The sequence below is a fragment of the Macrotis lagotis genome, chromosome 3, assembly GCF_037893015.1.
Source record: "Macrotis lagotis isolate mMagLag1 chromosome 3, bilby.v1.9.chrom.fasta, whole genome shotgun sequence".
NCBI lineage: Eukaryota > Metazoa > Chordata > Mammalia > Peramelemorphia > Peramelidae > Macrotis > Macrotis lagotis.
In genome coordinates, this window is record NC_133660.1 from 117,310,459 (window position 1) to 117,336,817 (window position 26,359).

Sequence of the window (26,359 nt, forward strand, 5' to 3'; positions counted from 1 at the left end):
GTAATTTTTTTCTATCCAAATTTATGGATCGCCTGATAACTATCTATGCACTGATGTTTATATAAAAACTCCTAGTTTAATCAAATATTAGATAAGCAGAATGAAAGAAAGCAGAGGGATAAATCATCAGTAATTCAACAGTTGAAGGTTTATTATTTTTAATTGAATTGCTTTTGTTTATTAGATATGCTTTTAGATTCTTTTTGTGTTTTCTAATTTGGATTCTAGTTTGAGATAGTGCTTCGTGGCTTCATGGAACTAATGAGAATGCAAGACCATTTAATAGTTATGAAAGAAATATTAGTGGATAAATCATCAGCAATGAATGTTTATGTATTTTGTGGATGATATTTTTATATAAATGCATTTGGCTTTCTGTTTATGCTAGCAGCTTCATGTGGTGGAATCTACCATGCTTAGCTTCCCTATGATGTTATGATCTGTGGTCTTCTGGCTGTTATTCATAGAAGTTTATTTAAGGGAGGACTAATGTCTGGAAGCTGGAAGGATCATAGGTAGAGAGCTTCAAGAAACCTTAGAGGTCTGCTGATCTCCATATACCTCATTTTACAGATGAGGAAGTCATCCTTGGGGAGATTATATAACATGCCCAAGGTCACCTGGGGGCAGAGAGAGGCACATCCTTTACATAGTGAGGATTTCAATTCCAAGTCTGTGCTCTTTTCACTGGCCCATGCTTCATTCTACATAGTTTCTTCTTTTGAATGTCATTATTTAGGAAGGATAGTAATGAACTTCAAGGTGTCCTATATAGTGTGATCAGCATTGTAAATGGATTGTATTATGTATTCATGACTCAGTTGAAGAAACTGGGTATGTTCAGTCTGGAAAAGACAAGAAGAAATACAGATTATAATAGAAATTTTCAGTTATTTTAAGAAATGTCACACAGAAGTGGGATTAACCTTATTCCACTTGACCCCGAGAGGGTATAAGTAGGAGAGTTGATAGAAATTGTAAAAGGAAATACATAAATTCATTGTTTAGTTTTTTTTGGAAAAAAATTCTCAGAATTAGGCCCTCTCAAATGTGGAACTGACTGTCTTAGGAGGGTAGTAGGATTGCTCTCTGAGCTGTCTAGCAAAATCTGGAAAATCACCTATGAGTTATACTGTAGAGAGGTTACTTTTTTAGGGACAATTGGACTATATGGCCCCTAAGGTTTTATATTATATGATTTTTTAAAAAATATATGAGTCTACAGGAATGAGATAAAATTGTGAATTGCATTTATGGCATCTATTTGTGTGAAATTTAACCTTAATAATCAATCAACCAGCATTTGTGGGTTTTTTTTTTTTTTTTTTTAAGTTTTTGCAAGGTAATGGGGTTAAGTGGCTTGCCCAAGGCCCACACAGCTAAGTAATTATCAAGTGTCTGAGGCTGGATTTGAACCCAGGCACTCCTGACTCCAAGGCCAGTACTCTATCCACTGCGCCACCTAGCTGCCCCTCAACCAGCATTTGTTAAGTGATATCTGTAGTAGACACTGAAGATACATCCTTTGCCTTAAACCAAAACCAGAACAAAACAAAAAATTCTCAGCCTCTTATTTTCGAGATCCTTTTTTATTGTATTTTGAATTTTACAATTTTCCTCCCAAACTCACTTCCTTTCCCCTAGCCCCCATCTGAGATCTTCTTTTTAGTTTTAATGGTAAATCTAACTTTTTTTGGTTATAATTAATTTAAACTCCTATTGTGTTTTTTTCACAGACATTTGACAAGTGCTTCTTAGGGTCTTCAGAAACAGCAGATGCCAATAGAGTGTTTTGTGGGCAAATGACTGCTGTTTACCTTTTCAGTGAAGCTCTCAATGCTGCTCAGATTTTTGCAGTTTATCAACTAGGATTGGGATACAAGGTACTTTGATATTTCAGACTATTCAATCATCCAACTTATTTGAAAATTAAAGTGATTTGTTTTGAAGATTTTAGACCTTGAATAACATCATTGATGGTCTTGAGTAAACTAGGGTATGATAAAATACTGGTTGGGAAGGAATGAATTGGTATTGAACTGATTAGTCAGGTGCTTTCTTTGGCTTTATGCATGGAATATGCAGAGTATAAATATTTCCTTAAACACACTTTCTCACAAATTAAGGTAAGTTCATTGATCCTGAAATGGCTCACTCTTTTTTTTTTTATGAGGTAACAGAATAAGATTTTATTCTATTTTATTTTTTTATAAAAGAAAGATTTTAATTATTTTGAATTTTATAATTTTCTCCCACTCTTGCTTCCCTCCCTCCCCCCACAGAAGGCAGTTAGTCTTTACATTGTTTCCATGGTAAACATTGATCTAAGTTGAAACTGATGAGAGAGAGATCATATTGTTAAGGAAGAAAAATAAAGTATAAGAGATAGCAAAATTACATAATAAGATAATGGCTTTTTTTTCACCCTAAATTGAGGGTAATAGTTTTTGGTCTTCGTTCAAACTCCACAATTCTTTCTCTGGATACAGATGGTATTCTCTATCGCAGATAGCCCCAAATTGTCCCTGATTGTTGCACTGATAGAATGAGCAAGTCCATCAAGTTTGATCGTTACCCCCATGTTGCTGTTAGGGTGTACAATGTTTTTCTGGTTCTGTATAACTTGCTCAGCATCAATTCATGCAAATCCTTCCAGGCTTCCCTGAATTCCCATCCCTTCTGGTTTCTAATAGAACAATAGTGTTCCATCACATCCATATACCACAGTTTGTTAAGCCATTCCCCATTTACTTGATTTCCAGTTCTTTACCACCACAAACAGGGCTGCTATGAATATTTTTGTAGAAGTGATGTTTTTACCCTTTTTCATAATTTCTTCAGGGTATAGACCCAGTAGTGGTATTGCTGGATCAAAGCATATGCATAGTTTTGTTCCCCTTTGGGAATAATTCCAGGTTGTTCTTCAGAAAGGCTGGATGTATTCACAGATCCACCAATAATGTATTAGTGTTCTAGATTTCCCACATCCCTTCCTACATTGATCATTATCTTTTCTGGTCATATTGGCCAATCTGAGACATGTGAGGTGGTACCTTAGAGATGCTTTAATTTGTATTCTACAATAAATTGTGATTTAGAGCAATTTTTCATATGACTATGGATTGCTTTGATTTCCTCATCTGTAAATTGCCTTTGCATATCCTTTGACTCAGTTCTGTGTATATTTTAGAAATGAATCCTTTGTCAGAAATACTAGTTGTAAAAATTGTTTCCCAATTTACTACATTTCTTTTGATCTTGTTTACAGTGGTTTTGTCTTTGCAAAAACTTCTTAATTTATTGTAACCAAGTTTTTTTTTTAGATTTTTTTTTTCAAGGCAATGGGATTAAGTATCTTGCCCAAGGCCACATGGCTAGGTAATTGTTAAGTGTGAGGCTGAATTTAAACTCAGGTACTCCTGACTCCAAGGTCAGTGCTCTATCCACTGCACCTCCTTGCTGCCCCTCTAGTTTGTTTTTAATGATGTTCTCCATATCTTCCTTGGTCACAAACTGCTTCCCTTTCCATAGATCTGACAGATAAACTATTTCTTGATCTCCTGTTTTACTTATAATATTGTTTTTGTTTTTGTTTTTTATGTCTAGATCCTGTATCCATTTTGGTCTTATCTTGGTATAGGATGTGAGATGTTCGTCTAATCTCAGTTTCTGCCATACTAACTTCCAATTTTCCCAACAGTTTTTATTGAAGAGAGTTTTTATCCCCATAACTGGACTTTTTGGGTTTATCAAAAAGCAGATTACTGTAATCATTTCCTGCTATTGCATCTAGTCTATTACACTGATCTACCACTCTATTTCTTAGCTAATACCAGACAGTTTTGATGACTGATGCTTTATAATATAATTTTAGATCTGGTAAGGCTAAGCCACTTTCTTTTGTACTTTTTTCATGTAGTACCTAGAAATTCTTGAGTTTTTATTTCTCCATATGAATTTACTTAAAACTTTTTCTAACTCATTAAAGTAATTTTTTGGAATTTTGATTGGTAGAGCACTAAACAAGTAGTTTAGTTTTGATAGAATTGTCATTTTTATTATATTAGCTCAATCTATCCATGAGCAGTTGATATTTACCAAGTTTTTTAAATCTAATTTTATTTGTATGAGAAGTGTTTTGTATTTGTTTTCAAAAAATTTCTGAGTCTGCCTTGGCAGGTAGACTCCCAGGTATTTTTTATTGTCTGAGGTTACTTTGAATGAGATTTCTCTTTCCAGTTCTTTCTGCTGTATCTCACTAGTCATATATAGAAATGTTGAGGATTTATGAGGATTTATTTTATATCCTGTGACTTTGCTAAAGTTGCTAATTATTTCTAGTACTTCTTTAGATGATTTTTTGGGATTCTCTAGGTATTCCATCATGTAATCTGCAGAAGGTGAGAGTTTTGTCCCTTCCTTCCCAATTCTAATTCCTTTAATTTCTTTCTTTTCTTATTGCTGAAGTTAATATTTCTAATACAAGATTGAATAGCAGTGGTGACAATGGTCATCTTTGTTTCATCCCTGATCTTATTGGGAATGCCTCTAGCCTCTCCCCATTGAATATAATGCTTATTGATGGTTTCAAATAGGTACTGCTAATTATTCTAAGGAACAACTCATTTATTCCTAAACTCTCTAGTGTTTTTAGTAGGAATGGGTGCTATGTTTTGTCAAAAGCTTTTTCATATTCTATTTATATAATCATATGATTTCTGATAGGAAACCATTATTCTTAAGATTATTCTTAGAAGAAAGACCTTGCATTCCAAGTAAGACTTGTAATGCCACCTGTTTTCTCGATAAGGAACTGGGAGGATAGTAGACTGTTCCTAGACCTTGTGTGAGGTAATATTTTATGAAAACTTTCATTCTTTTCTTTGTTGCTGGGGTTGATTTTCGAGAGTAGAATGTAACTGAAGACTAATCACTGAGTCGACGGACAGAGAGGATAGGGAGGAGGAGGAGGAGGGCATTGCATTGGGCCATATAATCTTGCTTGACTGTCAATTTGGGGCAGCTCCTTGATCTTCACTACCTTTGTGACTTGGAGCATGCCCTTTTCTCAAGAAAAGCCAAAATGAACTTCTTTCTTTGCGAGTCTTTAATATGTTTTTAAGTGGATTTTTATACCACACAGTACTTTAATTGATATTTATGATTGATATATATGATATATACATGGATAGTCTCTGGATCCTTTATCATTCTGTGGAATTCTTGGTAGTGGCATTTAAATAGGGTAAATTAAGGCTTGTGCTTTGCCAGAATAATTACAAAGGGAAAATTTTCTTTTTATTTGATCATTAAGAATATGAAGGATATTGAGTTATCTCTAGTCATCTTTTAGAGCCATTAAAAATCTAGTTTCTCTAACTCTACCTGGAATTACATTGAAGCAACTAAGTGTGGTGGAAAATAGCCAGAATATTTAGGTTGAAATCGTAGTTATGCATCTTACTGATATTATCCTTAGCAGTTTTTCTGATCTTTTCTGGGCCTGTTTCTTCAAATATAAATTTAGATACTTTTAAGGATGCTTTCTGATCTAAATCCTGAATCTAAATACTAAATCTTAAATAACTGTTAATTGATGCCCATTAGCACGTGTGGCAACTGATTTTGCTTGGAATAGAGGTTCTTAATATTTAAAGCCAGAAACTGTCTTTCAGATCTCCTCCACAACATATAGGAATTAGTTATTAACATGGTCAAATAGTGAATAAATGATATTTGAGAGTGGAAATAAATATTGCTACTTTCTTACCCTTTGACATTCATTTTGGATGTTTGCTACCATGGAAAACTATTAGATATGATAGTGTAAATGGAAAATTTAGAATTTTTATACAAATTATTTAAGGTCGTATTACAAGTATTATGGGGGTCTAATAGCAGCTATGGTCACTCTTCAGTCTACAGCTTGACTTAATCCATATTTAATCTTATTTTAAATGCTAAGTAATATAGGGCTATATTTATATATCTCTTCATTGACAGGTAAATTTTTTAAAAAAACTACTAATTAATCAGCTATTTAGCTAATTTTACTAGCTCCATTCCATTATTTATATAATAAATTTACAAAAATTCATTTCCCAAAAGTAGTTACTCATTATTATTCCATGTATTTGCTTGTATCTCTATGGATAGTACTTAGCATACTCCCTGGAACATAATAAGGGTTTAATGCTTTCCGTATCTGTGTATCTATCTGTTATCTCTTGATATCTTTGATCTCCTAGCTTTAAATAGGTATTAAATATATTGAATTTATACTTTATCAGCAGTGAAATAGGCAATAAACAGATAGATCAAGATCATTATTTACAATACTGATCACAGCCACAATCACTTCAAATTAGCCATAATTTCAAACAACTTCTCTTTGATTCTGAAATCACATTTTCTCACTGTTTATTTCATTCAGTATAACTCGTTCTCAAAACTTCAGAAAAATCCTCTTCATTGTTGTCAACATAATGGTTACAATAATTTTATGAACAAAAAAGTCCATTTCATTCTCTTTCTTTGTATGTTCTTCAACCTATTTCTAGCCACAGCAGGAAAAACCAAGGCCTTTACAGCTAACTCCTATTATTCAAAATTTCATCTCATAGCAGGGGGTAGGAAGAGAAAGGAACTCGTCTTTATTAAGCTTCTACTCTAACCCAAGCATTTTACAAATACTGTCCTGTTTGATCCTCATAGCAACTTTGTGAAGTAGGTATTCTTATGATGTCCATTTTACAGTGAAGGAAATTGAAGCAGACAGTGATCAAGTGGCCTATAAAATGTCACATAGGCAATAAATATGTGAAGTTGGATTTGGACTCAGATCTTCTTGACTCCAGGTGGAGTACTGTATGCACGGTTTCACTTAATGTTACTATTTATGGGAGCATTGTTGAAACTCGTGTTATTCTATTGAATAAAACATCAATCCTCCCTTTCTCTGATCACCTTATTATAGCTAGTGAGTAAACATGTCATGATTTTTAAAAATTCTTTTAAGATAAAATACAAAGAAAGAAGCATGCTTCATAATTCTCTCTTGATTTGTAGTAACCTTTTTTTTTTAGATTTTTTTCAAGGCAATGGGGTTAAGTGGCTTGCCCAAGGCCACGTGGCTAGGTAATTATTAAGTTTCTGAGGCCAGACTTGAACTCAGGTACTCCTGACTCCAAGGTCAGTGCTCTATCCACTGCACCACCTAGCCGCCCCCTGATTTGTAGTAATCTTTACAGGAAGAATTTCTCATATTTAAATCTATTCTGGATTGGACCTATCTCAGAAGGGCTCCTTGTTTGCTTTTGGCACAAAATGGTACACTTGCTGATGATTCCTTTGCTAGGAAAAGGAGAGTTCTTTAGTTCTGGGGAAAGAAAAATATTACAAAGGAAAGACATTAAGGACATCCTAAGTTAAATTTAAAATAAATTTCTTTACCTAATTTATCATTTTGGTTCACATTTAAATCAGAAGATGCCTGGATTTCCCTGTGACAGTTTTGTATATAGGTCTCTAGGAAGAGATGTAAACAGTGGAGCCTTTAGTTTCCTGAACCAATCAAGTTTCAGAGGTGGTTTTAATATTTCTTATGGAAAAACTATCCTAACTTGCATATTGGTATGTTAGAAGTTAGGACCTTGTTCCCACCACACAGTATATAGGACTTCTAATTGAATTTTATTTCAACAAAATTGGTAGAAAAATCTGAAAGTAATGAGGTCAATCCCCAATTCCCTAGTTACTTACTTTAAGACAGTTTTCTTAATAATATTCTTTGTTTCTAGATAAATATATTGTTTTATATTGTATTTAGAGCTATATTACTCACTCAGATTTTAAGAGGTTAGTGAGATTATAGACATCTATTCAAATTAACCTTGGAAAAGATCATATCAAAGCAGCAATTTTTAGGAACTGCTTTAGGGTGCATTTAATTTTGATACTTGAAATGTTGGAAGATCATAGTTGAAGAAATATGTTAATGGCAATCATTTCTGAGAGTTTATTAAATCTGGTTCTTATGATTTTTTTAACTTAAGATGTCTTTAGAGATAATTTCATCCCAATTTATCTTAGTAAATTTTTTTGTTAGCTGAATATTGAAAATTGCTTATTTCATTTTATCATCAAACTTATCTTTAAAGAAGGTGAATTAGATTTATTTTTAATGTTTTATTCATGTTTTTATGCCATAGTCACTTTACAATAACTATTTCATAAAACTCTTTAATTTCTAAAACAACATCAATTCAACTTCTTTTGCCCTTAATATATGTTACTGTAAAAAAATATTTATATATGAATGAATTAGAATATTTTTAAACACATAAAAGTACAAAGGAAGTGCTTTTATGTCTTGCCATGTCTTGCTAAGTTGTGCATATAGGTCTCAGTTAAGGATTACATCTCTTACCTTGAAGTTATTTAAAATAAAAATTAAAAGAAATATTTGCGAAGTACATTTTCTCCTCTTTTGCAGACTTTTTCTTTCTTTTAGAAATTGCTACGAGTTCAAAAATACTGAGATATAACTTTATAAATAGTAAGAATTGAGTTTCCTTTTTGGGTAACTCAATGTAGCATTGTTTTAAGAAATTTTTTTAAATAAATTTTTTTTACTTTTATTTTCCAACCAAATTCAAAGATTTCCACATTCATTTTTTTCTAAGGTTTTGAGTTCCACATTTTTCTCCCTCCCACCTACCTTTGATGATGAGTGATCTAATATAGGTTATGCATGTTAAACTATGTTAAACATATTTCCATATTAATCATTTTGTAAAAGAAGATTAGAACAAAAAAGAAAAAAGTTGAAGGGAGAAGCATAAGCAAAAAAATTTAAAAAATTGAAAATCATATTCAGCATAGTATTCTTTTTTTTTAAAGTTTTTGCAAGGCAAATGGGGTTAAGTGACTTGCTCAAGGCCACACAGCTAGGTATTTATTAAGTGTTTGAGACCGGATTTGAACTCAGGTACTCCTGACTCCAGGGCCGGTGCTTTATCCACTATGCCACCTAGCTGCCCCTTAGTGTAGCATTCTTAAATGATTTTAGTGTTTAAAAAAATAGCTTTATACCTCTTTTATGTTGTCTTTAAACAATTTGCTTTTCTAATCTTTAGGAGGAATTTTATTTGTGAAAATGAAATAAATTAAGCTGATAAATTTAATGACAGCCTATTTAAATTAAAAGTTATTTTGAAATACTAGATAGCTTTTCCCGTATTATTTTAAAATGCACAACACTATAGAATTAGGACATAAAGAGAACCAAAAAAATTATTCTTCGTGGTGTTTTGAGCAGTTGCAGTTGAAAGTTGATTTTTGTTTTTTTGTTTGTTTTTTTGGTTAGTCTTGGGAAAAGTTAGATTTTATGTTTTGTTATGCAAGCATTTGTTAAATGTGTTGCTAAATATAAAGTCTTTTATATTCTAGGTGTAGTTACTGATTTGCATTGCAGTACCTCTTTAAAATGTAGAATTATATTTATTGCAAATCTATGACTGTTAATGGCTAGAAGTATGTTCTGCCAATAATTGATGCTTGATAATTAATGTTTGTTGAATTAAAATCAGTCATTTTAGAAATTATTACTACAGAATAATCAACAAAGACTGTCAGTATTGTTAGAAAGCTTCATTTGTTATGCATTTCCTTAATGATTTAATTCTGTTTGTTTATTATTGACTCATGCTGTACATGAGTAAATGTAAAGTTTTCTTAATTTTATTTTTTAGGGTACTTTTAAATTCAAAGCAGAAAGTGACCTCTTCCTTGCTGAGCATCACAAGCTTTTGCTTTATGATGGCAAACTTTCTAGTGCTATTGCATTCACATACAATCCGCGGGCCACTGATGCCCAGCTGTGTCTTGAATCATCTCCCAAGGATAACCCTTCTATATTTGTTCATTCACCTCATGCTCTTATGCTCCAGGTACAGTGCACTTTTCAGAATTTCTTTTGGGGGAAGTGGGGAAAGGGAATTAAGTAACCTATCCAAGTTCATGCAGTTTCAGTGTCTGAGGCTGGATTTGAAATCAGGTCCTCCTGACTCCAGGGCCTGGACTTTATACACTGTACTATCTAGCTGCCCCTTTTTCAAAATATTTTTGAATGAGCAACGTTTAGATAATCTTGTGTATTTATATTATTGTTTGATCATTCAGTTTTGTCTAATTCTTTGTGAACCCATGGGTCATACTGTTCATGGCGTTTCCTTGGCAAAGATATTGGAATGGTTTACCATTGTCTTCTTCGGGGATTAAGAAAAAAAAATAGTTAACTGACTTACCCAGGGTTCACATAGTTTCTGAGTTCAGATTTGAACTCAAGTCTTCCTGACTATAGGCCTAGATTCTAACTACCAAGTCACTTAGCTACTTCTAATAGATACAGTTATTTTTAATGTAGATATTTACATAGCTTATTCTATTAAAAAAACTGAATTAAGTATTGTAAAGTATTTCTGCCATTCTAATTAAGATTTTGTTTTAATTATAGAAATAAAAATAATTGGGTATAATTTTATGTCCTTTCTTCTTTATCAGGATGTAAAGGCGGTTTTGACACATTCTATCCAAAGCGCTATGCATTCAATTGGAGGAGTGCAGGTGCTTTTTCCTCTCTTTGCTCAACTTGACTATAGACAGTATTCATCTGACCAGGTTGACACATCTGTTAGGTGAGTATTTTTAATGTGTGGTTTGTTTTTTTTTTTTAAGGTTTTTGCAAGGCAAATGGGGTTAAGTGGCTTGCCCAAGGCTGCACAGCTAGGTAATTATTAAGTGTCTGAGACCGGATTTGAACCCAGGTACTCCTGACTACAGAGCTGGTGCTTTATCCACTATGCCACCTAGCTGCCCCTTTTTAATGTATTTTTAAGTGCAAATTAAACATTAACATTAAAAATTGTAATTGTTTTCCTTTTAAAGCATTTCCCTTGCAGATGAAATTCTTTTTCTTTTTATTTGGACTGGACTTAATTTACCTTTCCTTTCTTTTTAAACTTATAGAACTGTAGTTTAAACAGCTACTATAGAACATTACAATGAGGCAGTTGTGGAATAAAATGAGTATGATATTTTTTAATTAAATTTTAAGAAAATAGCAAAAAAAATTACTTTTTCTCTATATCCCAGTGAACAAAAGTTATACTTTGTAAAAATATAGTCAAGTGAAGTCAAGTGGCCATTTTTCCAAAATGTCTTGTCTTTTACTCTGAGTCTAGCTACTCTTTGTTATTGGTCCTTTGGAATAAATATGATAATCCTTGTGATTAGATTTTGTTCAAAGTTGTAGTAATATTGTTTTTATTTTGATTTGTTTTATAAAAATTTTTGTTTTCTATTCCCAGTTCTTAACTTTCTTCTTTTCCTTCCTCACCCACTAAGAAGACAAAAAATATAGTACTCATTATATGTATGAAGTATGCAAAGTATATTTCCACATTAGCCTTGTGGGGAAAAAAAGCAAGAGAAATCAAGTGGGGAAAAAAAGGCTTATGTTTTTACTCAGAGTTCATCAGTTTTCTCTCCAGAATAGGTTAGAATTTTTTTATCATCACTACTTTGATATTGTTTTAGATCATTATCTTAATTGATCAGAACATCTAAATCTTTCAGAGGTGATCATCCTTACCATATTACTGTTACTTTGTACAACATTCTACCAGTTCTCCTCAGTTCATTTTGCATAAGTTTATTTAAATGTTCCCAGGATTTTTCTGAAACAGCCTTCTTTGTCATTTCTTACAGCATAATAATATTCCATCACATTCATATTCCCCAACTTATCCAGTCATTCTTGAATTGCTGGGTTATCCCCTCATTTTCCATTTTTCTTCCCAGGATTTTTCTGAAACAGCCTTCTTTGTCATTTCTCACAGCATAATAATATTCTCTCATAATCATGTTCTCCAATTTATCCAGTCATTCTCGAATTTATGGGTTATCCCCTCATTTTCCATTTTTTTTCTGCCACCACAAAAAGTGCTGCTATCAATATTTTTGAACATATGGGCCCTTTATTTTTTTCTTTGATCTCATTGGGTGTTCAAATCTAGTAGTATTATTTCTGGATTACTAAAAGTTATGCAGTTTTGGAAAGATTTACATGAACTAATGTTGAGTGAAATTAGTAGAACCAGGAAATAGATCATTGTACACCTTAACAGCAACTTTATGGATGACAAACCTTGGTGAACTTACTCTTCTCAGAAATCTAGTGATCAAAGACAATTCTAAAAGACTTGTGATGGAAAATGCCATCTACATACATCTACAGAACTATGGAGCTGAATTCATCTCAAATCATACAATTTTCACTTTTTTTCTCTCATGTGTTTTTCCCCCTCTATGTTTGATTCTTTTTCTCAACATGACTAATATTGAAATGTGTTTAAAATGATTATACATGTATAACCTATATCATATTATTCATTATCATGGGGGGAAGGAAGGAAAAGATGGAGGGAGAAAATATGGAACTCAAAATCTTATAAAAATGATTGCTGAAAATGATATTTACATGTAAAAATAAAATTAAAATAAAAAAGATAATTACAGTTGGGTATAGTTCTATATTATTCTTCAGAGTGGTTGGACTAGTTCACAGCTTCTCCAGTAGTACATTGTCCCTCTTTTTCCACACCCCTCCAGCATTTGTTATTTTCTTCCTGTCATTTAATCAATTTGATAGGTTTGTGAGATTGTCTTAATTTGCATTTCTCTATAATTATTAGTGATTTAGAGCTTTTTTGATAATTTTGATTTTTTTCTTCTAAAAGCTGCCTCTTCATTTCCTTTGACCACTTAGCAGTTTGGGAATAAATTGGATCACTTCTCTCTCTCTATATTTTATTATCAGAGTAATTTGCTGTAAAATATTTCCTTTAGTTACTTGCTTACCTTATAATTTTTGTTGATTTGTTTTGTTGGTGCAAAAACTTTAATTTCATGGAATCAGACTTGTCCATTTTATGTCCTATAATTCTCTCTGCTTCTTGTTTGCTCATCTCTTCACTTATTCATAAATAAGACCGGCTTTTTTCCCCCATGCTCTCATAATTTGCTTAACATATTACCCTTTATGTTTATATCATTTATCCATTTTAATTTTATTTTGAAGTACATTATGAGATATTGGTGTGTACCTAGTTTCTGCCAGAATGTTTTCCATTTTTTTTCCCCTGGAGATTTTGTCAGATAGTAAATTTTGGCTCCATTAGCTTCAAGTTTTGGATTTTTTTACACTCTAGGTATCTTGTTTATTGGGTATCTAATTTTTTCCTTTATTACTATTTCTTATCCAATACCATATTGTTTTGATGATTACAAATTTGTTAGTATAGTTTGTGATCTAATATTGCTCTGCTACTTTCACTTTTTTATTGAGTCCCTTGATATTCTTCATCTTTTTTTTCCAGTTGAATTTTGTTATTATTTTCCTAGCTTTATATAATAATTCTGTTATTGTTTGACTGGTAATGGTACTAAACAAATAAACAAATATAGGTAGTGTTGTCATTTTTTATTATATTTGCTCATCCCCATCCCCTGATCAATTAATGATTTTTTAGTTTAGAGCTGTCTTATTTGTGTGAAAAGCATTTTGTAATTGTGAACCTGTTTGTGTTTTGGCGGTAAACTTCCAAGTATTTTATGCAGTCTGTACTTATTTTACGTGGAATTTCTCTTCCTACTGGATTTTGTTGGTAATACATAGAAATGGTGAAAAATTCTTGTTTACACCTGAACAGTAAAGGTAATTGTGAAGTTTAAATTGACCATTAGATGATGATAGAAGCAAAGGTATTTCTGCATTTGAAAGTAACTTTGACTTGTGTTCTTTTTTTTTATTATGTTTATTTTTATTTTTGTGCAAATGATTTTTTTTTATACATTACTAAAATATTCTTGTTTAAGAGTAAGCATAGGGGCGGCTAGGGGGTGCAGTGGATAGAGCACCGACCCTGGAGTCAGGAGTACCGGGTTCATATCTGGCCTCAGACACTTAATAATAATCTAGTTGTGTGGACTTGGGCAAGCCATTTAAGCCCATTTGCCTTGCAAAAACATAAAAAAAAGTGTAAACATAATATCCCCTTCCCCCCGAAAATATAGATGCGCATGAGCAATTAAGTAAATGAAAGAGAAAAAAATAAAAATAAAAATATAAAAAAAGGTGCTTCAGTCTGTGTTCCAACACCACCAGCTCTGTCACGGGTGGATCACATTCTTTATGATAAGTCTATCACAAAAGCTACTTCCCTATTTTTCCACCATTGCCATTGCTTATCATAACTCCCTCCATTCGTACTTCCCCACTACCATATTCTGTATTTTCTCTCTCCTTTCACTCTGACTCTGCTGTAGGGTAGCTGAGTGGCACAGTGGACTGATCACTGGCCCTGGGGCCAAGAGGCCCTGAGCCCACATACCACCTCTAAGGCCCTGCAACCACCTGGCCGTGTGGTCCTGGACAAGCCATCCAATTCCAGCCCCTTGCAAGAAGTAAAAACGAAAATGTGTTATATCTGACCACTCTCCCCCACACTCCACCCTCTCCTTCATCACTCACAGCCCCCCTTCCCCTGTCCCCCCTCTCTCCTTCTTACTCTAGATGTCTATACCCCATTGAGTATGTATGTTGTTTCCTCTCCTAGCCATCTCTGATGAGAGCTAAGGATCCCTCATTCCCCTCATCTTTCCCCTTCCATATCATTGCAATAGCTCATTGTAATAAAAAAAAAATCTTATTATATGAAATATCTTAGCCTACTCCACCTCTCCTTTCTCTTACTCCCAGTACATTTCCCTTTTAGCCATTGACACCATTTTTACAATATATTATATCTTCAAATTCATCTCTCTCCTGTGCTTCATCTATAAAAGTTCCTTCTACCTGCTCTATCAAATGAGAAGGTTCATATGAGTATTATCAGTATCATTTTTCTATGCAGGAATACATGCAGTTCATCATCATTAAGTCCCTCATATTTTACCCTTCTCCCCTCTCTATGCTTCACCTGAGTCCTGTATTTAAGATCAAATTTTCTGTTCAGTTCTGGTTATTTCAACAGGAACAATTGAAATTCCCCTTGTTCATTGAAAGTCCATCTTTTCCCCTGGAAGAGGGTATCAGTTTTGCTGCGTAGCTGGTTCTTGGTTGCATTCTGAGCTTTTTTGCCTTCCTGAATATTATATTCCAAGCCCTACGGACCCCTAAAGCAGTTGCTGCTAAGTCCTATGTGATCCTGACTATAGCTCCACAGTATTTGAATTATGTCCTTCTGGCTGCTTGTAATATTTTCTCTTTGACTTGGGAGTTCTGAAACTTGGTGATAATATTCCTGGGGGTTGTTTTTTATTTGGATCTCTTTCCAGGGGAGATAGGTGGATTCTCTCAATTTCTATTTTGCCCTTTGTTTCTAGGATATCTGGGCAATTTTCCTATAGGAATTCTTGAAAATGATGTCAAGGCTGTTTTCCTGGTCATGACTTTCAGGTTCCCAGTAATTTTTAAATTATCTTTCCTGAATCTATTTTCCAGATCAGTTGTTTTTTTTAAAATTTATTTTTATTAAAGATATTATTTGAGTTTTACAATTCCCCCCCCCCCAATCTTACTCCCCCCCCCCCCAGAAAGCAATCTGTCAGTCTTTACTTTGTTTCCATGTTGTACCTTGATCTGAATTGGGTGTGATGAGAGAGAAATCTGAGAAGTCTAAGAGGTAACAAGATCAGACAATAAGATATCTATTTTTTTCTAAATGAAAGGGAATACTTCTTGAACTTTGTTTAAACTCCACAGCTCCTTATCTGGATACAGATGGCACTCTCCTTTGCAGACAGCCCCAAATTTTTCCTGATTGTTGCACTGATGGAATGAGAGAATCCTTCAGGGTTGAACATCACCCCTATGTTGCTGTTAGGGTGTACAGTGTTTTTCTGGTTCTGCTCATCTCACTCAACATCAGTTCATGCAAATCACTCCAGGCTTCCCTGAAATCCTGTTCCCTCCTGGTGTCTAATTGAACAATAGTGTTCGATGACATACATATACCACAGTTTGCTAAGCCATTCTCCAATTGAAGGACATTTACTTGATTTCCAATTCTTTGCCACTATAAATATTTTTGTACAAGTGATGTTTTTACCCTTTTTTCATCATCTCTTCAGGATATAGACCCAGTAGTGGTATTGCTGGATCAAAGGGTGTGGACATTTTTGTTGCCCTTTGGGCGTAGTTCCAAATAGCACTACAGAAGGGTTGGATGAGTTCACAGCTTCACCAACAGTGTAATAGTGTCCCAGATTTCCCACAGCCCTTCCAACAATGATCATTATCCTTTCTGGTCATATTGTCCAGTCTGAGAGGTGTGAGGTGGTACCTAAGAGAAGCTTTAATTTGCATTTCTCTAATAATTCATGATTTAGAGCATTTTTTCATATGGCTATGTATTGCTTTGATCTCCTCATCTGTAAATTGTCTTTGCATATCCTGATCAGTTGTTTTTTAATGAGATGTTTCACATTTTCTTCTAATTTTTCATTCTTTTGGTTTTGAAGTATTGTGTCTTGACTTCTTGTAAAATCAACAGCTTGCTTTAGCTCCAGTCTACATTTGAAGGATTTGTTTTCCTCAGAGAGCTTTCTTATCTCTTTTTCCATCTGGCCAGTTCTGCTTTTTAAAGTATTCTTCTCATTAACTTTTTTGTATCATTTTATCCATTTGACCTATGCTGGCTTTTAACATGTTATTTTCTTCAGCATTTCTTTGAATCTCCTTGACTAAGCTGTTGACTTCTTTTTTTTCCCTGCATCTCTCTCATTTCTTTTCCCAATTTTTCTTCTGTCTCCCTCACTTAATTTTCAAAATCTTTTTTGAGCTCTGTCATAGCCTAAGCCCACTTTCTGTTTTTTTTTTTGGGAGTCTTTAGATGCAGAATCCTGTACTTCCTCATCTTCAGATTAAGTGTTTTGATCCTTCTTGGAATCATAGACAATGTATTTCTTAATGGTGTTCCTCTTTTTTCCCTTGTTTACTCATTTCCCCAGCCTGTGCCTGGTTTTGTGGTGCTTCCTGAACTTTTGAGTATTATTGAGACACCCCTCCCTCCAAGGATCTCAGTGTGTGTAAAACTCTGTCTTCCCTCCTAGTCTGTGAATGACTACAAGTGCATCCCTCTCCCATGGGCTAAGGTTGGGGCAGGGGGACCGTGCTGTTTTGTGGTGGTCCTAGGCTGCGATCAGGATCTGAATGTGGTCAGAGTCCCAAAGTTGTGTTACAGGTACAGAGAACAGACCTAGGAAGCCTGGGGGCTCCTGCTCTGGCTCCGCCTGCTTCCCTTTCCTGGATCTGGCCTGTTGAGGTCATACTGCTTGCTGAGTTCCCAGAGGGCTGGGCTTCATGTGCTTGCTCTGGCAGAGGTCCCCCACTGATCTTCCAAGTTGTGCCTGGTGCTTCCAGGGGTGTAGGTTAGGAAACTGTCCCCGCCGCCATGAACTATTGCTCTCAGGCACCCTGGGGCTGCCTCCCGGAGGCTGAAGTTCCTTCACTCTGGCGGGCTGCCCCTCTAACCCCTTGGAGCTGAGCCTTTCCACTATTTTCCAGGTTACATTGGTCTGGAGAACTGCCTCACTGGATTTTCCTTTCGGTTCTGTCTCTTGAAATTGTAGCTAGAGTCATAATTTTATGAGTTTTGAAATATTATAGAGAGAGCACATAAGAGAGGCTCTTCTCCTGTTACCATCTTGACTCTGCCCCTGACTTACATTCTTACAATATGGTTTTCTTTCGGGCGAGTTACCATAATGGCGAGCTATTCATAACGTTTTGTGCTAAAGGGTGGTGTGATAATATTTTTTGAATACTGCAGAATATCTTTAGTATCATTTTCCAAGTTAAAGATAGTCAATAGATATTTATTTACTAATACTTGTTAGTGCTTAAATGAATTAAATTTGACTTGTTGATGAAGGGATCACATAATGACTTTGGCATTAAAATATGATAATATAATAATAGATTATTTGCTCTAAAGATTTATTTTACTTTCTTTTATTAATTATACTTATTTTATTTTATATTTTGATGGCCTCACTTTTAGTCAGTTATTGACTCTTAAGGAATGTCCAAAAATTGGTAGACATAGGTCACTGATTTAAATTTGTATTTCAGGTATGATTTGCTAAATGCAAAGTATGCTTTTGAATTCTGGACTACTAATTATACTTAGAAAGTATATAATTTGGAATGATGCTTGATTTCTTAAACAACTTAGATTTTTCTTTATTAACATTTACTTTAAGAAGATTTAGATGAAAAATTGCTGGTAAATCTTATAAATATTTAGAGATAGATTCTTAGATGTGGTAGAATTTCAGGAGATGTTTGAAGTATTTTGTGTATCAGAGAAGAAGTTTTTGTCATTGGGAGCAGTCTGAGGGATTGAATATGTGGGAATGAGGAAATTAAAATAAATGGTGTAACGTACTGAATTAATGGTGTTACCTGTATGTAGTATATATAATATATAAGAAAAAGCAAAGCAAAACTTCTGCTGCTCTCTGTATCAAGTACTTTTCTCTTTTTCCTTCAGAAGTTAATTATTTATTTATGTATCTGCCAATTTAATTGTCTATTCATTTATATGTTTATTTATTGAGTGAGTGAGTCTAGGCCTGTATATGGAATTCCTGGTGTGGAGTTACTCTCCTGCTGATCCAGTTAAGCCTCTCTGTAATATGATGTAATTAAGGTTAAATGACTTACTCAGAGCATAAAACTAGCATATGGAAGAAGCAAGACTTCCATGCGCTGGTCCCCAAGTCACCTCTCTGTTCATTATATTATTTGTCATTTACCTTCTGCCTACATTTCCTCTTTAAAAAAAAGTCACCCTAAATCTTAGGGAACTAACAATCTTCTCCGTATCCTCTCTACCACCATTGTACTAAAATTTAATAGAGACTTCTGTGATTTTTATATCCCCAATACTATTGAAAATTCCTTTAGAAATGTTATTTTGGAGGGAAATAAGATTGGGGGAAAAATTGTAATATTCAAAACAAATAAAATTTCTTTTTTTTTTTTGAAAGATCTTATTTCAAGTTTTTTCCCCCCCACTTTTTCAGCTCCACCCTGTTGGCTTTTATCATGGAGTTACTGAAAAACTCCATTGCTATGCAAGAACAAATGCTTTCCTCTAAAGGCTTTCTGGTCATAGGATACAACCTTGAAAAGGTAAAACACAATTTACTTAAAACTTTTTATTTGTTTAAAGCTCATAGACTTTTTGGGTCGACTTCCTTTTTTACTGGCATCTTTTTTTTGCAGGAGTTGTCTTTGTTGTAATAATTTATTTGGGATTTTCATATTTGGTTTCTGTCATCTAATACATCACAGAATTGTGTCTGTTGATGAATGATTGCTGGGGAATTTCACTGTATCTGTGATGTGGGAGATAACTTAAACGATAGAATTGTTTCTTCCCCTGGTAGTCCTGTGTTTTCCTTGTTCTTTCCTGAAGTATTTGATTGATTTTATTAAAATAAAAACTAGCATTTTTTTTTCTTTCACAGTCTTCTAAATGCCATGTTAGCAGAGCTGTACTTGAACTTTGTTTGGCATTTTCAAAATACCTGAGTAGTCTACATAATGGTGTACCACTTCTGAAACAATTATGTGATCATATCCTTCTCAATCCTGCAATATGGATTCATACTCCAGCTAAGGTAAAATATGTCTTATGTCTTGTTGATTTGAATGTATTGTTCCTTTGAATGTTTTATTCCTTTTGTTTTTTATTAATTGTTCCTTTTTTCCTTTTACTTTATTTCATTATTGTTAATCTTTACAGAGATTTTCCTTGTAGACTAAAGATTATTAAGTATATTTGAGTGAATGTAGAATTAGAAAAAGTTCTTAACTGCTGGATTTTTTTTTGTATCTTTGTAGGAATACAAAATGGAATTTCGTTATGAAGATTGTTTCGTATATAAAACTTATTTTGCTTTTTTTTGGTAAAAATTTGAAGAAAAAGATTATTTAATGAGAACATTAATCTGCAATACAATCAATTGTATCCATGTTTCAGATTGGGGTGAAGATTAAGAAATATTTTGTTAATGCCTCTTAAAAAATATCAGTCATTTTCTAATATATCCTTATCTTCCATGGAGTCATCTTTTTAAACTAAAACAGCATTTAAATAAAACCAGTTGGAAAAAATAGAATCTGACAACATACAAAATTTTTTGTACCTGTGTTCTAACTCTTTTCTATTGAGGGAGGAAGGAAATATTTCCTCAAATGTTATGTTTAGTCATTGTATTTAATCTAAATTTAGTTAACCTTTTAGTGTTTTTTTATGTAATTATTGCACATATTGTTCTGGTTCTCCTTTCTTTCTCTGCATCTGTCTTTAACATTATTCCATGTTCCTCCAAATTCTTCATATTTTCTATTTTCTATTTAATTCATATATACAGTTTGATCAGCCCAGTCCATAGACATTTTTTTTGTTTCCAGTTTTCTACTACAACAAAATGGAAAGGAGAAGAGAATAAAAACTTTTATAGCTAATATGTAAAGCTATTATGTTAGCTATTACATATTTTACTGTATCAACTATTATATATTAAATGCATATTAAAAACATTTGTATAACTATAAATCTATGTGCTAGATACTGTGCTATATACATTTTTCTCTCAATAAGTATTCTCATTTGATCCTTATAACTACTCAGGGAGGTAGGCTATCCTCATTTTGAATTGAGGCAGACGGATGTTAAGTGACTTTCTCAGGGTAACAAAGCTGCTACATATCTGTGGCAGAAGATCTGAGTTTTTTCCTTCTCCTAACTCTAGGCTCAAAACTCTAATCATAGTACCACCATAGTGCCCCTAAAAACATTGTACTCCAGATACTTTGATATGTGTGTCCATACATATGTGTTTCAACATGTATTTATGTGTATATGTATTTGATATACATATATAGTATATATGTGTACATACACACACACACACACACACACACACACACACACACATCATTGGACCTAAACTCAGACTCAGGAAGATCTGAGTTCAAATCCTATCTCTGCCACTAGTTTTGTGACCCTGTGCTAAGTTTCTTCACCTGTAAAATAGTTTCTTCATACTATAAAAAACAGTATTTACCTCTTAAGATTATTGTGAAGATCAAATAAGTTATTTTAGAGCCCTTGATAAACATTAAAGCATTGTGTAAATGCTATCTGTCATTATTTTCAGTCCTTATTGTTGTTGACAGTTCACATGTTCTTTTGAAAAGTCTTCTAGTCCATTGACCACTTACCTGTTGGGGATAGATTGTTATAATTCTCTCAGTTCTCTATATTTCTTGGATAATTTTCTTCAGAGGTACTTGATGCAGAAAACTGACAGCTTCTCATTTCAGTTATATTGATTTTGATCCCTGCAAAAAAAACCCTTTTAAATGCTTCTGAAATTGATAATCTATTTTGTCTTTTATGGTTTTCTTTCCCTTGTTACAATTTTTTCCATGGTAAAAGAAAGATATTTCATTTCATTTTCTTTTTTTCTGTGTTTGAGTTTTTTATTTTAAGTTTGTATACATTTGAAACTTTTTGTGACATACAATCCAACGTACATTTCCTGCCTTGCTATTTTCCAGTTTCCCCAGCAATTATTTTTTCATTTTGGCAGACCCTTTCTAATTGTTTATGTTCTTGGCTTTTCAAAGAGTAGATTATGGTGTTCAGTTGCTTTTTGGGTCTTGATCTACTTTTCTCATTTAATGTAAGTTATCTATTTCTGCTCTTCAAATAATTCTGATAATTATAAGATTATTTTCATACCCTAGATATCTAGGTATTCTGAACTACTTGTAGATCATCATCCAAAACTTATTCTCCAATCCACCTGTTTCCTTATTCCCATCCCTCTCAACTGTCCATATAGTCCTAATCAAATGCTTTCTACTTCTATGCCCTCTGGAATATCTGTTTCATAAGCAACAGAATTCCTTTAACTTAAATCTTTTCCTTTCCTACTCCTTCCATCGTCTAGCAGTCACCTATATCTGACTCCCTCCTGATTACTGACCACTCTCTATTCTTGATTGCACCTTATTCTCCTTCCCTTCATCTCTCAATAACTTTTCCTTCTTTTAGGAAAAGATGTAATTCTTATCTACCACCTAAGCAAATTCCTAGGATCTATGGTCTACAGATTTCCAGGCCACTCTACCTTCTTTCTTTAGAGTACAGGATCTGATTCATAAATTTTATTTCCTCTCTAACTCCTGTTTGTCATTCTAGGTGACTTAAATATACATATTGGCACTCTCAACAACCTTACTACTCAGTTTATTAATCTACTCTCTACCCATAATCTACTTCTCCATACCATCTCAGCCACACACAGATAATCAGAGTCATGATCCTGCCAATACCCACAAATGCTTTCCGAAAGGACTGTTTTATGGAGAACTTACATAGGGCAAGTGCTCAAAGAGGAGTCAGGAGAAGCAGTACAGGAATACTCTGAAGGACTCTCTTAAGAACTTTTGAGCTGATTGGGTAGCTTGGGAGACACTGGCACAAGACCAGCCAGAGTGGCATGCCCTCATCAGATAGGGTACTGTGCTCTGTGAACAGGGCAGAATTGAAGTAGCACAAAGGAAATGTGAAATTAAGTTTAGAGTAACCACCGCAGGTGTTCATATGGACCATTTTTGCCTGACCTGTGGTAGCTTCTATTGTTCTGATCAGCCACAGCTGGATACACTGTAATTTGGCTGTAACATAGTAGTGAAATCATTTTGATCTTCTTCAGTAACAAAGAACAAGAACCAACCATCCATCTCATTGTTCAAGAATCTCCAAATCCCGTTATCTGACCATAATTTTATCATTCCACCTCTATTTCTGCCTTCTCTTAACAGATTCTATCACTGTGATCTCTGGTACTTCAGGCTATTATTCTTGCCCTGGATACCTGCTTTTTATTGTTTTAACCTTTTTGTGAAGCATTTCAACTTTATTGTGTCTTCTCCTGAATCCCTGACTCCCTTATTTCACAGATTGCAACTTTACAAGTTTGAATTCCTCTCACTATCCATTGCCTCTGCTTCTACGTAATTGCTGGTGAATGAAGATAGAGAAAATTACCCAAAGTCACTATGGATCCATTATGGATTTATGTACCACAATGTCAGCTGGGCCTTGATTACAGCTAGGCAATCCTTCTATATTTCCCTCATCAATTCATTATCTTGGTCTTCACAATGGCTCTTTTAAATCTTTTCATATTTCCTCAAACGTTTCATGGCTTACACACCCTTCTCATTTGACAATCTTGCTTTTTATTTTACAGTAAAAATTTGAAGTCATTCACTGTGAGTTTCCTCTTCTCTTTCTCATATGTCATTCATAAATTTACTGCTACTGTCTTCTTCACATCTGTCTCACACAAAGAGGTGACCTTACTTCTTCTAAGGTCAACCCCTTTACCTACATAAGCAATCTCATTCCTTCCTTTCCCTTCCAATATACTGTCCGCACTCTATCACTTATCTTCAATCCCATCTTTTCTACAGACTCCTTAATGCCTATAAACGAGTGTATATCTTCTCCTATTCTCAAAATACCCCTCACTTGATCCTTCCATCCCTGCTATCATCCTGCGTTTTCTGCCCTTTATGGCTTAACTACTCGACAGGGTGGTTAGTCTACAATAGGTCCCTTCATTGTCTTTTCTCTCACTCCCTTCTTATTACCTTATATTCTGGCCCCATAACTCATTTCACCAAAACTGCTCTCTCCAAAGTTACCATTAACCTCTTGCTTATCCATTGGTATTTATTTAGTCTTCACAAGTCTTGACCTGTCTGTAAGCCTTTGACACTTTTGATCCCCTTCTTCTTTTTGATACTTTCTTTCTTCTAGGTTTCTGGAACATTTATTCCTTCCTGGTTTTATTTCCTATTATACTGCTTCTTATTAGTGTATTTTGCTGGATCCTATTCTAGATTACACTATCTAGCCATCAGTGTGTCTGAAGGCTTTTTCTGGGTCCTCTTCTCTTCTTTTCTTCTTCTATACTACTCACTTGATAATCTCATTAGCTTCCATGGATTTAATCATCAACTCTATGCTGATGATTCTCAAATCTACCCATCCTTTCCTAACCTGTCTGCTGAATTCCTGTATATCTCTCTAATTGTCTTCATACATGTTGAATGAATGTTGCCCTCCCTTTGTGCTGGCCTCCGCCCACTCTTCCCCCCCCCCCATTTCTACACTACTATCTACATTACCATCCTTCCAGTTCCCAGATCACAATCTAGGTGTAATCTTCTCTGACTCCTTTTTTTTCTTGCTTTTACTCTCTCTTTCTTTCTTCTGCCAATCTCCCTTCCTCCCCCCCTCCATGTGGAATTTGTTGCTATGACTTATTGATTTACCCTTTGCTACATTTCTTTTTCTTTTCTTTTCTTTTTTTTCTTTAAGATTTTTTCAAGGCAATGGGGTTAAGTGGCTTGCCCAAGGCCACATGGCTAGGTAAATTGTTAAGTGTCTGAGTTCAGATTTGAACCCAGGTCCTCCTGACTTGGAGGTTGGTGCTCTATCCACTGTGCCACCTAGCCACCCCCCCCCCCCCCTTGCTACATTTCTTGATGGACAGCTAGGTGGCTCAGTGAATAGAATGGTGAGTCTGTAGTCAATAGACACCAACTAACTGGGTGAACCAGGGCAGGTCACTTCACCCTTTTGGTCCCATCTATAAAAAAGAGGTGGAGGGGTGGCTAGGTGGCACAGTGAATAGAGCACCAGCCTTGGAGTCAGGAGGACCTGGGTTCAAATCTGATCTAAGACACTTAATAATTACTTAGCCATGTGGACTTGGGCAAGCCACTTAACCCCATTGCCTTGAAAAAAAAAATCTAAAAAAAGAGATGGAGAAGGACATGGCAAACCATTCTAATATCTTTGCCAAGAACACATAGTCTGACACGATTGAAATTACTCAACAACTATATATCTTGATTTTACCCCCTTGCAGCTTCTGATTATGTTACCAGTATATAGGATGACCTGGTCCTCTTAAATTTTGAAGGATAACAATAACTACAAGCACTGCTACTGCTACAGGCTCCATCTTGTCATACCTGGATTATTGTAATAGCCTACTGGTGAATTTGCTTGTCTTAATTCTCTCCCTGCTCTAACCTGTCTTTCATTAGGTCACCAAAGCAATTTTCCTAAAGTGTAGGTTGGACTGTGCCCTCTCCCAACTCAGTAAACTCAGTAGTTCACTGTGAGTTCTAATATTAAATAGAAAATTCTTCGTTGGCATTCAAAGCCCTTCATTGCCTACTTCCCATTCCCTTGTGGCAGCTAGGTGGCCTTGGAATCAGGAAGACAGGAGTTAGAATCCAGTCTCAGACACTTGACACTCACTAGCTATGTGACCTTGGGCAAGTCATTTAGTCCTGATTTCCTCTCTCGCTTCCGGGGCCATCTGCACTTGTCCCTGATTCATATTTGGCCACTAGACCCAGATGGCTCCAGAGCAGAAAGTGAGTCTGGTGACTTATCACGATACCCCTTCACTCATATCCAATTCAAGCGCTTGTCATAGCATCACCTACATCTTTGAAAATGAAGGACAAATCTATATACTCATTCACCTACTCTTCTTTCATTTCCCCCCCCGAACCTTCTCCTAGATGCAGTGATTTTGGCTTCCTGACTGTTCCACAAACCAGACATTGTCTTTCTCCTCCAGATCTTTTCTCTGGCTGACCCCTGTACCTGAAATTCTATTCTCTTCTGTTTTAATTACTGGCTTCCTTCAAATTTAACTACAGAGCTCTTGGATTCATGGATGGCAGGTTTAAAAACCTTTTTTTTATCATTTCTTTACCTTTTAATTAGAGTAGAACATAGTTATAATTACTTTGGAAAATATAGTTTTCAACTGGGTCAAACTTTGGCTGTTTAAAAGGGAATTACCTATATTTTAAAATTTTCATTATTATTTCCTGTGACAGATGGAGGATGATTGAAGATGATAGATCATATGTGAAGATGTTAAACTATGTGACCTATATCCTCCTGCTGACACTTGTGAATTCATACATGTGAACATATATTGTGTATTTCCTTTGCAAATTAACATTAATCATAAAACATGTTCAATTTATATAAATCCTTTTGATTGGTGATATCTCAATAGAGGAGTAGAACCAATTTGGACCTCTTAAAATATCCGACGTCGACTTCTTTCTTCTTTTACTCCTCTTTCTGGAAACACATAGGGTATATTT

General features: G+C 34.5%; 1 protein-coding gene across 4 annotated transcripts in view; it reads left to right on the plus strand.

Annotated features, from left to right (window-relative positions):
- Positions 1 to 26,359, plus strand: part of LRBA (LPS responsive beige-like anchor protein) — an 832,197-nt gene that overhangs the window by 115,688 nt on the left and 690,150 nt on the right. For all 4 annotated transcript variants that reach the window (XM_074229149.1, XM_074229148.1, XM_074229150.1 and 1 more), the window contains exons 8-12: positions 1,737 to 1,883; positions 9,753 to 9,950; positions 10,564 to 10,697; positions 19,153 to 19,261; positions 19,600 to 19,752. In XM_074229149.1, the coding sequence (XP_074085250.1) occupies positions 1,737 to 1,883; positions 9,753 to 9,950; positions 10,564 to 10,697; positions 19,153 to 19,261; positions 19,600 to 19,752 (741 nt within the window). The remainder of the gene's footprint in view (positions 1 to 1,736; positions 1,884 to 9,752; positions 9,951 to 10,563; positions 10,698 to 19,152; positions 19,262 to 19,599; positions 19,753 to 26,359) is intronic.